The sequence below is a fragment of the Mytilus trossulus genome, chromosome 6, assembly GCF_036588685.1.
Source record: "Mytilus trossulus isolate FHL-02 chromosome 6, PNRI_Mtr1.1.1.hap1, whole genome shotgun sequence".
In the NCBI taxonomy this organism is placed as follows: Eukaryota; Metazoa; Mollusca; class Bivalvia; order Mytilida; family Mytilidae; genus Mytilus; species Mytilus trossulus.
In genome coordinates, this window is record NC_086378.1 from 47,280,226 (window position 1) to 47,293,907 (window position 13,682).

Below are 13,682 nucleotides of genomic sequence, written 5' to 3' on the forward strand. Positions count from 1 at the left end.
CACGCTAAAGTGCGATGGTCTACGCTAAAGTGCGATGGTGTAAATCGCTAAAGTGCGATTGTTGTTTGTTTTTAAGTGTAAAAAGATGACACGCTAAAGTGCGATGGTATGACACGCTAAAATGCGATGGTCTATGACAAGCTAAAGTGCAATTGTGTATGACACGCTAAAGTGCGATGGCATGATACGCTAAAGTGCGATGGTGTTTGTCACGCTAAAGTACGATGGTATAACACGCTAAAGTGCGATGGTATGCAATGATAAAGTTTTATGGTAGCACATTTGCACCGCTTACAATCAAGTATGTAATGGAAATTGGGTTAATGCAATGGTTATTTTAAGTGTTTTTGAAAGTCATTTTTTTGTTGTTGTATTATTTGTAAATAATGCCGTTGGTTTTCTCTTTCAAACTGTTCATTGTGGTTCTAAATAGCCTGGTTCAATGTGCTCCATGTTGAAGGTTATAAAAAAAAAATGTGCATACACCAAAAATATTTGGTCTTTGGTGAATAGTTGTTTTGTTTACAAGTTTTTGTTATGTATTTAATTCAATTATTTTCCGCTGGTTGTTGATAACTCTCGGTTGTATAAGATTACTTTTTGCAGGGTTATTTATACGGTAACCTATAGTTAATAAAAACATATTTTATTTTGTAAAGAGCCATATTGTCTCATTGGCATTCATTTTATAATACAACACCTGTAGGTTTTTTGTTACTGGTTGAATGTCGAGTATTTATTTATTTCCCGTAATTGTCTCATTGTCAATCAAAATATGATGTTACAAGTTGTGTTGATAAGTTACTGTCTTGTTGGCGAAAATCAATATATTAAACAAATGTACTTTTACATTTAAAACCTGTGACTTTGATGTAAAGTTATCTCATTGGCACTCATATCAATCTTTTTTCAATCTCTATTTAATAAAATATAATTAATTAATTTAAAAGTGAAAAGTAGACTTTATTTGGCACAACTTTTAAAATGACATGGAATTCATAAAATAGATATCTAAATCAAATTCGGACGAATCAAATATTTTGAAACTTGGTGAATTTTGCCATTTTCAAGCTCCTTTATGGTATACACCTTCCCTTTACTGTCATCATTTTCAATATTCATAACAAGTCCTTTCTTCCAATACCCGGACAGAAAAACGTTTGTACCCGCGGACAAAGCTGAATTTGGTTTAAAGTCTATAACTGCATTAACTGCGGGATGAAAAGTTTGCATTTCTGTAAGTTTGGATACTTTTTTAGGAAACAACTCCTCCGGATACAAGCTACTGTCCCATTCTTCACGATTCTAAAAAGCGTAAACATAAAGTTACAATAAAATCAAACCAAGTAATGAAAGTAACAAATGTAACTTAAAAGAGTTCAAAACGTGATTATGAATTAAGCAAAGTCCTTAATAAACATGATAAAAGCACATTATTTTTTTTATTTTTTTAGTTTGAAAATTTTAAATAACTTTACTATAACATTTAAAAGTACGTTCACAAATGTGCGTAACAAACAAATACTAGATTACAAATTGTTTAATCACCTTTAATTCTATATTTTGTTACACGGTAGTTAAGATGCTTACCTGAGACATATAAATTTCTGTTTCCAAATGACGGCGTTTCAGGCCTGCTATACCAGAATCAGTACGTTGTATAAATTTTCTTGCATATAAGTCTTTATAATATGGGCTAACTTCTGACTGAAAGCAAATAAGAAAAGGTTTAAACAAAAATTAATATTAACTTAAAAGTGTTGATAATATTCAAATTTGTACACAAAATAGGCCGTTGGTGTTTTCGTTTTTGTTTACATAAATTTGTTATTTAAAGACATTCAGTTATACATAGCTAATCAATATGTATAAGTTTTGCTTTTTTTCAACGGCCGTACAGTGACAAATATTTGTAAACTTCTTTGATCAGTTAATCTCTGTTAGATATTTGTCATACCATGATGAATATCAAACTACTTCTTATTTTTATATTTTCACTTTTTAAAACAAAAATATAATAGTTCAGTAATGTTAGTGCATTTTCAGATACATGAACATGTATATGATGATAAACAAAATAACAGAGATAACATCTGTATAACGTTTAGTACGCAGAAATAACTTTTAAAGATTTACATTTGTTTAAAGAGTTTTACTCATAAAGCTGCAACTATTACCATGCAATAAAATAAAAGTGCAGTATGTATAAAAATACCATTGAAGTTGATAGTGTTAAGGCAATATTTTTATAAACTACTTTTTAGTGATAAAATTTACGTACTTGATGTAAACTTGTATTGCGTATCATTTGAGAATTTGTGATATCTTGCAGTGGTTGAGACATTTGGAGTTGCTGTTGTGATGGTATCATTTCGTTCAATCTATCGTAAGTCTGTACAGTATTATTGACCTACAATGACAAAAATATTTTAATATTAAAATTGGGTATTCAATTTAAAAGTATAATGATATTTGCAAAATGTTTTGGACAATTGAACCTTTTTTTTAAATAAAAACTTAAAATGTTATCAAAATACTAAATGTAAACATATTAGTAGTACTAACCTCAACATGTTCTACGCCATTTACGGACTCATTACTAGTTATAGTTGCATTTGCAGATATTGCCTAAAATGTAAAAAAAAAACCACACTTATAATTATTGACAAAGATGTATATTGTAATCAAATTATTAGTACTTTATCCTTCATTACGTGACACTTTTTCACCTTATCACAACTAAATTATAGTTATATGAACAGATTTTTATTTAAAAACAATTAGAATAAACAGTTCTGTATCTTACTAATTCACTTTCTTTGATCCTGTTGGTAATTTTTGTGTGCCACATCGCTTCAACAAATTCCTGGTAATCATTTTCTGCATCCATTCTGGTAATTTCTCCAGCTTTATTCTCTGATGCTTTATTAACCACATCTTTACTGTTAATCTATAAGTATGCAATAAAAATGTTTTATTGTATAGCAATATAATATTTCCTACAGAAAGTAACCAAAAGTTAGCGTGCAATAAATTCCAATATTGCACTAGTGCAATAAATCTCCAAAATTCATGACGTCATCAACGACAAAATCTTATTTAAAACAACTTTTAATTTCAAATATTATATTGCTATACAATAAAAGGGTTATTGCATGAATATTGGGGAATATTGTCCCTCGTAGAACATATATTACACTCGCAAGCTCGTGCAATATAAAATTCTACTCGGGACAATATTCCCCAATATTCATGCAATAACCCTATATTATAAATTACGTTTAATAACAAGACAGGATTTTAACCCTTCGGTCTAAAATTAAATGAACGAAAATTAAATTTGACATATAACCTTTAATAAGTCATTTTTTCCTAAAACTCAATTTAAAAAAGAAAGAGTGTAAAGGGAAAGATATTTAACCTTCTATTGCATGGAAAAACACCAAGAATTCTGAATATTTAACACTTATACTAAAACAAAGATTAAGGTTTTCGCACTCACCTCAAAATTTGTATTTGATGCACCAATTGTTGCATAGTCCGTAGTTATGGTATGATGTAGCATCTCAGACTGCTGAACTTCATTATCTTTCTACAAAGGCATTACACATGTAAAATATTTTTAAATGCACAGGTACATTAGAGTAAGCAATCAAATAATGTATAGATTTTAAAAAAAATCATAACTTTTTTTTTAAATTACAACTTGTGTGCAGATAATAACCCATATTAATTTATTTTACCAGTTTCGTTATTTTTTATTTAAAATATTATTACAGCTATTTTTATACCTGATTAATATGACCCTCTTCTGTATCTGTAATTTCATTAATTTTCACTGATTTTAAGTTTTCATTTAAGGCCAAGTTATTGTTGTCGTCATCATCTTCTTCAACATCCAAGTGAGCCATTTCTAGAAATTCTTTTTCCTCTTTAGTCAAATTACACTTTGCAACCTAAACATAAACAGTACAATAGATTCATTAAAATTAGTATGAATAAACAAATGGTTGCCAGTAATTGTCAAGTAAATGCATGTAATATTTGTCACTGTACGTTTAACAAGTACGGTGTCAACATAAAGATATTACACAAATTAATAAAACTAATTACTTTTGTCTTGATAATAAAACATGAACTTAAACCTTGGTGATGCGTTTTATACTTAGACAAAATCGTTGTTTATAACTTAATTTTTAAATAACTGTTTAAAGAGGGGCTCTATAATTGCAATAATTATGCGTGAAATAAAAAAAAAAGTTAGTACCTGTTCTTCTAATGCCATTGAAAAATTTGGCCTCTTAAAAAATCTTTGGTGGGGTGTCATGGGTCTAGTGGATTTGTTGACTCTGTTGTTGTATTTATAATAAAATTCTCCTAGTAAACTTGGCCAATCTCTAGTATCAACAAATTGGGCTCTAAAGTATGCGACTACAGTCCTGTTAAATCTTTCTACACGTCCTGAAATTATTGTGTAAAAATGTGTTATAATAGTTTGCAGATTACATTTATTTGTTAATATAAAATTTTAAAGATAATAAAGCTTTAAAACAAAACAAAACATGAGGCTCGCCAAGCTATTCTCCTGTTTTGCAGCGACTACACATAAATGTTATATTTTCCAACAATGTACATATTTTTTTTTTATCCAGCAATTAGCTGACTATTGTACAAATAAAGGGTATACATATATTTTTTTGCTTTATTTGTGCTTGTTCAAATGTCGATTTCTTTGAAACATTAGAGGCAATAATTTAGATTAAAATGATTTAAGATTACATAATTTAGTAATTATATATTTAAAGCTAATGATTTCGTAAATTAGTAATTTTTTACTTGTTGTTTGTTTACGTTAAAGGTATTAAAATTGTGTTAAGAACGGCCTGTTTAAGAAGTACACCAGTCCTGTAAATGAAACGTAAAGGCAAAATATAATTGTATTTGTATTTTTTTTTTAAATAGATAAGTGAAACTAAATTATCATTTATTAATGCAGTACAATAAAGTTTTTTATGACTAACCTTGTGATTGGGGATGGTACGGACGACCATTAATTTTTCTTGTCTTAAACTCATCAATTACTGCACAAAGATCAGCATTATTAAATTCTTTGCCGTTATCAGTCTGGAGAATCCGAGGTGGGCCAAATATGTAGATGAATTTCAAAAGCAATTCCGACACTTCTTTTGCCGTCTTCTGTTTAAGATGTCCACCAAAGGCAAAGCGGCTGTAACAGTCAACTATGTTGCATATATAATTGTAACCTTTGCATGGGGGCATTTTCTTCAGATCCATTTGCCACCTACTATTTGAATAGGTAGCCGGTATAGGTCTTCTGGTTATTTGTGTTTTTGGTAGATCTACTGCTGCTAGGCATTGGGAACATTTTATATGTTGCTTGAACAGTAATCTTGTATTTTCCCGAACTACGGGAAAATAGGTCTTTCTAAGTGTTTCATATACCGCGTCACTTTTACGGTGATCAATTTTATGGTTGGCATTAATTTCAGCTATCATTTGTTCTTTTGATAAAACTCTTCTGTGATTGTCTCCAATCTTAGTACTTCTGTGGTACAATGCACAGGTATCATCATCATAAAGAAAGTTGGCCAAATATTTTCTTACACTTGTCTCACTCATTTGTAAACTTAGTTGATCTTTTATTTTTTTAGCACCCCAGCTGTTTTCATCAAATTTCTTTTTACAAATTAAATTTACCTCTTCTAAAACCGACCAAAAGTGTTCCGGATTCGGATCATTTGTTTCTCTTTTCTTTCTTTTTTTGTCAAGAATAAATCCTTCATTTGGACACATATTTAAGTTTAACGGCAGCGGCACTTCCATTTTTGTTTGTTTGTATAAACGGCTTATAACGTCATAATAATAGTTAACGTTCCGAACGTCAATACTTTCGCGAACAAATGCACTTTCGCGGAAAAACGCACTTTAGCGTATTGAGGCATCGGACTTTAGCGTGTTCTACTTTATATGACATACCATCGTACTTTAGCGTATCTTACCATCGCACTTTAGCGTAGACCATCGCACTTTAGCGTGACCATCGCACTTTAGCGTCCCCATCGCACTTTAGAGTCCTACATATGTAATGTATATCCAGTGAAAAACATAATACATCATGGTATAATGCATATGCATTTTGCCGTACAGTTGATACTCTCGCTGAGCATTCATTACGTCATGTGCAAATGCCTTTTACATGATGTGTAAACAACTAATACGTTTTGTGCAAACCTCGTTAACCTTATGTGCATACATCGTTCACCCTATGTGCAAACATCGTTGACCTTATGTGCAAACACCTATAACGTTATGTGCAAATACCTATTAAGTTATGTATAAAAACTACATCGTTATGTGCAAACACTATTACGTTATGCGCAAATACCGTTTACAGTATGTACAAACACCGATTACGCTATGTGCAAATGCCTATTACATTATGTCCAAACATCTATTACGTTAGGTGCAAACACATATTACGTTATGTCCAAACACCAATTACGCTATGTGCAAACACCTACTACGTTATGGTAAACGCTTTTTTGACACAGATTAATACAAAACGCATCAGTGATATACACTTTGAAAATTAAGACAATTGTAAGTTTTAGCTTTCTAAAAAGCTCCGAACTACTTCGCTGTATTCTGTTTCAAGCTAATATCCATTGGATGCTGAAAGTGAACTGAAGGTTATATGTGAGCATTGGGTTGTAAATTTAGTATTGGAAATGTAGTATTGTTATATATTAATTGATATAAACATGTTTTATAAATATTTAGATTTTTGTTCTACTTAAAGAGTGTGCGTTATACATCCCTTTACTTGTTGAAAATTTAAATATTTACAAATATATAGACACGATTCTCGAGATGTGTCTCTCTGGAGGTGTGCCTAAATTGACAAAAGTCATGACATACATTTAATGCATTTTTGAAAACATTGTACAGGAACATTTTAAGCAAACAAATCGTACGACGTTACGCGCGATGTTCGTACCGTTTACGTTTTTGTATGTTTTGTGAATAAAAATGCGCTGCAGGTGCAGAAATAACGTATTTTAAGTAAAACAAAGATATCATTGTGTTGGATATAAATATCCTTTTTCAATTATGTCCATTAAAACATGATAAAGCGCATTTCTTCGTGTTGTTGTGGATTTGATTCTGGATTTTGGAAAAATAATGGGCTGTCCCGGGTAATATTTGATGACGAAAAATGAAGAATAAGCCGATTTTTATTATTTCGTTTGTTGCCGCGAATTGCCATGAAATGACAACCCACTATGATATATATTTTTTACGGCTGATGGCGTCTTATTCTGTTACGCCATGCAAATCTGTAAAGTTTCCTAGTGTGCCATCTCCATTAATTTTCGAAACTACTTTAACGAAAACAGTTAAAAAAATACGGATAAATGATGTCATCAGGTGAGAAAATGGTATAGCTAGTTTAATGCTATTTTTTGGTGATTAATTAATTTCAAAGGCAAAATCGATCAAACACAAAAACAAAAAAAATCCTACATTTTTTAATTTGGTGAATAAAATGTCACGCGTTTATTTTTTACAAAAACGTTGCGTCCAGTCGAAATAAACGAAAATAATGATTAGTTTTGCACTTTATAGTCGACAATCAAAGTCTTATATAGACATGTTATTTTCTAATATTTTCAAAATATCTATATTGATCTCCATAGCTTCGAACTGTCCGAGAAATCAATGTTTGAAAATTGGTGACTAGATGTCGCACGCATTAAATTTCTTACGGCGGCAACCTGACGTAGTTTTGAATAGCCAGAGCAACAAAAAACGCAGTGCCATAAAAACACAGAGAACAAGCGCACAACTTAGTCGATTGTCGGTGCATATATTGTTCTACATATATAGAGAGATACTTTTTAAACTACGATTTGATTTATCTATATGTTACTGATTTTTCTGATTATTTTTATCATCCTATGATATTGATAAGTGTTACCCTCAACCCGGAACAGATTGAATGTTTTATTTTTTCTCGCAAATTTTATATTAAGTGTAGCACTTGCAAGTTTAAACGAGTAAAACTTGGGTGCGTAATTGTACGAGCATTTTTTTTCCGTTTCTATCTTATAGCACTAAAGAGTCTTCTTTAAAAGAATGTTTCGGATGATGCTCATAATGTTTCTTTGAAAGGATACGAATATATTACTGTAAAAACTAAGAAAAAAAACTTACATTTGTCAGAAAATACACTAAACCGGGCAACATGTTGAATTACTTTAGAGAACTTTAAGACAAATTCGCTGGACATCAGACGGAGTAGAAAGTTTGCCTGATATTTCATGCATTATCACTTTATATTATCGGTTCAGTATAAGTCACGAAATTGTTTTTGAATGTTACTAAACCGACATTAGTTTCCAACACGAATATGAAACATTTTTATCCGAAATTATTCTTCGAAACTTCGTGAAAGGGACTTTAGGACGCAGCCGGGGGCTTTTTCAAGTAGACATTATCTTTTATTGCGGGAACGAAATAATACAATCTGCGGTAGATTTTTTTAAATATTGCGGAAAACATTTAAACGACACTAAGTTACTGTATTGTAAGCGCCGAATCGGGAGTATAGATCGTGACACAATATCTTTTAAATCGTTCCTAATATTTAAAATCTCTATCAAGTCTTTTTTCTTCTTTGAATGATGCTAATTTGACAGTTACGTATCTTGTGAAAACTATTTGTTTGGTACTTACAAAGACTGCATAAATAATTCCATTTGAAGTATAAAGCCCCCATACCGACAATTGTCGAGAACAATTGAAGCCGTAATTGGGGGTCCCGCAGAAGAGGTGGTATGATTACCAATGAGACAATTAACTCTCCACAAGAGACCAAAATAACACAGACATTAATAATTATAGGTCACCGTACGGACTTCAACAATGAGTCCATGCTGCATAGTCAGCTATAAAAGGCCCCGCTATGACAATGTAAAACAATTAAAACGGGAAAACTAAGAGCCGTATTTTATTTAAAAGGAACGAAATACAAATATGTAACACATAAACAACCGACAACCACTGAATTACGGGCTCCTGTCTACATGGACAAGGGACATGCACATACATACATAGTGTGGCGGGGTTAAACATGTTAGCGGGATCCCAACCACCCCCTAACTAGACAGGTACATTGACTTTATTTATTCTAGAAGTATTTTTGTAGCGTCTAAACCATGAAAAATGTTAGATTTTAGCGATAACGTATGTTACGCTTATAGGCACGAGCATCGCTCGTAACGTCTACATATTGCAGATTAGCAATGCAAGTAAAAACGTATTAATGATTGATATTGTATTTTTTAAATTTCAGTGAGTATTTTATGCATAATAAAACGACCATGAATTAATAACATTTGATCTGAAATGTAATACACACAGTTAATTTCCCGGCATTTGATGTCCTCAGAAGAGAACTTGGTGTCCTCAGAAGAGAACTTGGTGTCCTCAGAAGAGAACAGTCTGTAAATATTTATCTCATTTAAGCCAATAGTTGTTGCTGAATTTCAGCCACATCATGAAGCAACCAAACATAATTTATATGTGAAAAGTAATTATTTCAAGATGGCGTGTATATCGACGGAAACTAAAAGCTCTGCCCTGTTATTCGAAGCAAAAACAGCTACATGTAAAAAACAAAATGCAACCTCATTTCTTTACGGAAAATGTGAACGGAAAAAAAGTTGATATAAAAAAAAGAAGACGTGGTATGACTGCCAATGAGACTACTTTCCACAAGAGACAAAAATGACACAGGAATTTACAATTTTAGGTCACCGTACGGCCTTCAACATTGAACAAAGCCCATACAACATAGTCAACAATAAAAGGCCCCGAAAAGAATATGTAAAACAATTCAAACGAGAGCACAAACGGCCTTATATATGTAATGTTCTTTTCCATCTGCACCAAGCGGGTCATTTCATAGGTCGCCATATCTTGCATACATAATTATAACATATGGGTTTGAAAGGCGCAAAATTACATTTATGAATTAAAGACTTTTGACAAGGTCAACACATTATATATGCGTCTATTTAGATTATATTGACTGAGGACGAAGATATTTTCTCGCCACCTCTTATCTTGTATTTTTTTTTTATTAGCAGGGAGTTTTGGCAAAACTGAGTCCCGAGCCCCCTCTTAATCAAACTGTTTATAGAACCAACTAACTCAGCTCTATCATTTTCAAACAATCTGGTTCCGCCACTGGTTATTGATTGACAAATCAAAAAGAGAAAAAAAAATAGGGTTTTTTTTTAACATAAATTAATAATATGAAAATTTCGTTTAACTCGTTAGAAACATAAATAAAGTAAAAACATCTTTAATATTTGGACACACGTACAGAAAAGTGTGTTACCGCATGCGGAGGAATATCTCAAGAACGTTTGCGATATCCCATGTAGAGTTATCTGTCTTTGCTCATTCTCTGCGTGGGACATTGAATGTTTTGCTGAAAAATATGAATCCCCGCTCAAATGCTATCTATTAGAAAAATCGAAATATTACAGAAGAGTATCCACCATGCACTTGCACAGCACTATAATTAATATAGTGCAATAGAATGATATACAAATGGATGAAAATTATATATACATGTAACTGTAATTTATAAGTATCAAAATATTGTATAACAAAAAAACAGAGTTTACTAATTTGTATCACTTCTACGATGAGGGTGAATTTATCATCCACGCACAGATAAAAAATTGTCTGTACTTTAACGTCACTTTCAGGCAACGAGATGTGATTTTGTTTTCTGAGACAAGACTTTAGTGCTTGTGACCGTCCACAAGAACTTGCGGTCATCCGATGTTCAGTATTTCAGTACTTTGATTCATATCTTTAACATAAAGATGTTCTCAAATGGTAATAAAACATAACAAGGGTTTTATATTTTTTACAAATGTCTTATTGTCCTTATATTATCCTGATTCATTTTAAGAACTCAAATCGTATCAATGACATACTGCACATTTAAAGATTTTTGAAACTGGGAGTTAGCTGGCAATTGTTTCATGGCGATTTAAACGGATGAACAAGAGGGTTCCGAAATTCCAATAATACAAATCATGACAAGTGAACTTTCTTAAGTTATAATCAGTAGCATGACAATTACAAAAGAATTTTAGACTTCATTTTCGTGTTAAAATCTGTCACAGTTTTCTTTTCGTTATATTGGTGATTTTTGTTTAAAATATTCTAAATATGTTACGTCGATTTCAAGGCGAACAAGATTGCACCAATTCAAGATTGTTTCCGCACTTTGAGGATAATTTGGATTGAATCATATGAACTTCATGCCTCGCTAGCCATTTATAAAAAAAAAAACGTCTCGCTTTAACAGTAGCCGAGAAGAGGGGGACCGATATATCTAAAAATTCGTAAGGGGTTCAGCGGAACCCAGTGTCTCGACTACTTTTACTGTTCATCGCAGGCTCAACAAAAATGAGGAAAAAAGTCTATAAAAATACTCCTTTTGTTACGATCTTTGATTGTAAGAAGCTTCTGTCCACGTTTGGTAAAAATACAGGCTAGTTTATGAATCTAATAAATGTTTTAAAAAAATGAACTTCAGACTTGAAGTCAATTCATAAGTAAAACACAGGTACAAAATCATAACAAAATTTCCTTCTAGATACTAGCTTTTGATCACAAACCAGCTTCTATCCAAGTTTGGTACAAATCCAAAAGAGTATAAGAAAGTTATTAAAATTCTAAAAAAATTACATTATAACCACAGAGTGAATATGTTGTTTCACAGAGTGAATGTAATATTTTCTGGCAGAAAATTTTAGTTTATTTATAAGTAAAATACGGAAAAATGGAATTTTATTTTTTACAAATTTTAATTCTGGATACTACATGTAGCTTATGATCATAAACAAGCTTCTGTCCAAGTTTTGTAGAAATCCAGTATAGTTTAAGAAAGTTATTACAATTTCAAGAACTTTAACCACAGAGTGAATATTTGTGGACGCCGCCGCCGACGACAATGACGACACTGACGACGACGGAATGTAGGATCGCTATGTCTCGCTTTTTCGACTAAAGTCGAAGGCTCGACAAAAATGGCAATATTTAACGGAAACTGTCAAAAAATATTTTAGATTGATAACATTTAGATCCAATTGAATGTATTTGTATGAAATTTTATATTTTTTAAAATAAGATTTGTCAGAATAATGATGTGCAGCCTAGCAAATTCCTTTTATGAACATATGGCTTAATTGTGTATTTGGCTATATTTATCGAACCATTCGCGTTCATAACTAAACGCATCGAAGATTACCGTTTATACCGTATATCCAGTAATAATATTCATTGAATGTATGACTCTCCGTTCGGAAAACAAGTTTATGTTTCTAATTTATACGACGATATTCGTTGAAATATTGAACACAAAAATATATTCATATCAACAACTGTGGAATAATGTATTAAATTAAATGTACTTTGTCGGTAAACGTAAAATTTATTTGTGCGAGCTTTATAAACAGGACGAAAAGCGAGGCTTGCCGAATTTTCTCCTGTTTCGCAGCGAGAACTAATACATTTTTTATTTATGACAATGTACATATATTGTTTACAATTTACACCTGGTATTTGAGAATAAGTTGTTAAATCTTAACCATTGTCTCTGATTTTTTACAACTATTGAAACGCAGATTCGAAGAAAACCCCAAAATACTAATACCAGAAAGAGATCCATATTACCGATTGATCAACATGCAAGCGGGTAGCAGGAAAATTTATTTGTATTTGTACAAAGTTAACAAAGCAAAAAATGTTGTTTAGTATAAAAGCGAATTACTTAACTGTAACAATTTGTTTTTAAACTGGGGAAAAAACTAAATGGGTTAATTTTTTTTTAGATTAGCTGATGATGCTATATGGGTTTTTGTTAAAGGCCATAAGGGGATCTATTGTTATTTCTTTCTTTGTCAGTTTGGTCTTTCGTGGAGAATTTTCTCATTGGCATGCATACCACATCTTTGTTTTTTATAGATAGTCAGTATTTTCTGAAATTTAAAGGGAAAATTATACTATGATGAACATTTTAGCCACGAAATTATTTATTCATTCTTATAGACAACAAAAGAAACTATATACACATCACTTATAAAACAAAGAAAAGAAGAAAACAATAATAATTTACTAGATAATGTGTTTTTTTTTTGTATCGTTCTTGATGACACGATTCGAAAAGTTACTAGACCAAATACGGATAAATGAAAGTCATTATCTGGAGTTTCAAGTTGCGGGATTTAATTTCGAGTATGGCCAGTGAAGGTGAAAAAGGGGGATAACCCTTTCATCCAGAATAATATATGTATGCGTCATTTTTGTGAATTACAGGATAAGGCAGTTTTTAATATGAAAAAACAGGTTTTTTTTTTTAGAGAAAATGCAGCTTTTTGTTAAACCCGTCTACCTGCCTGATCCAAAATCGGATCAAATTTTTCCAACATCCCTGTGAGTTTTAAAAAAAATAATTGTCAGAAAACAGGGCCGGGTCACCTGACCATCCCTTTACAGGACATCCACCTTTTCAACACGCCTTGTCAGGGACGGAGGAAATAATAAGTCTTAGGAAGGTTAATCAGAATAATATT

General features: G+C 31.7%; 1 protein-coding gene across 1 annotated transcript; it reads right to left on the reverse strand.

Moving 5' to 3' along the window:
* Positions 1 to 735: 735 nt before the first annotated feature.
* On the reverse strand, positions 736 to 6,081 carry LOC134721448 (uncharacterized). The gene is made up of 9 exons (XM_063584489.1): positions 5,022 to 6,081; positions 4,268 to 4,461; positions 3,792 to 3,956; positions 3,503 to 3,592; positions 2,807 to 2,950; positions 2,566 to 2,628; positions 2,282 to 2,410; positions 1,591 to 1,707; positions 736 to 1,305 (listed from the first exon to the last, which is right to left on the reverse strand). Exons 1-9 carry the CDS (start codon positions 5,842 to 5,844, stop codon positions 1,012 to 1,014), a joined length of 2,019 nt encoding a protein of 672 aa, XP_063440559.1. The 5' UTR covers positions 5,845 to 6,081; the 3' UTR covers positions 736 to 1,011.
* Positions 6,082 to 13,682: the final 7,601 nt, after the last annotated feature.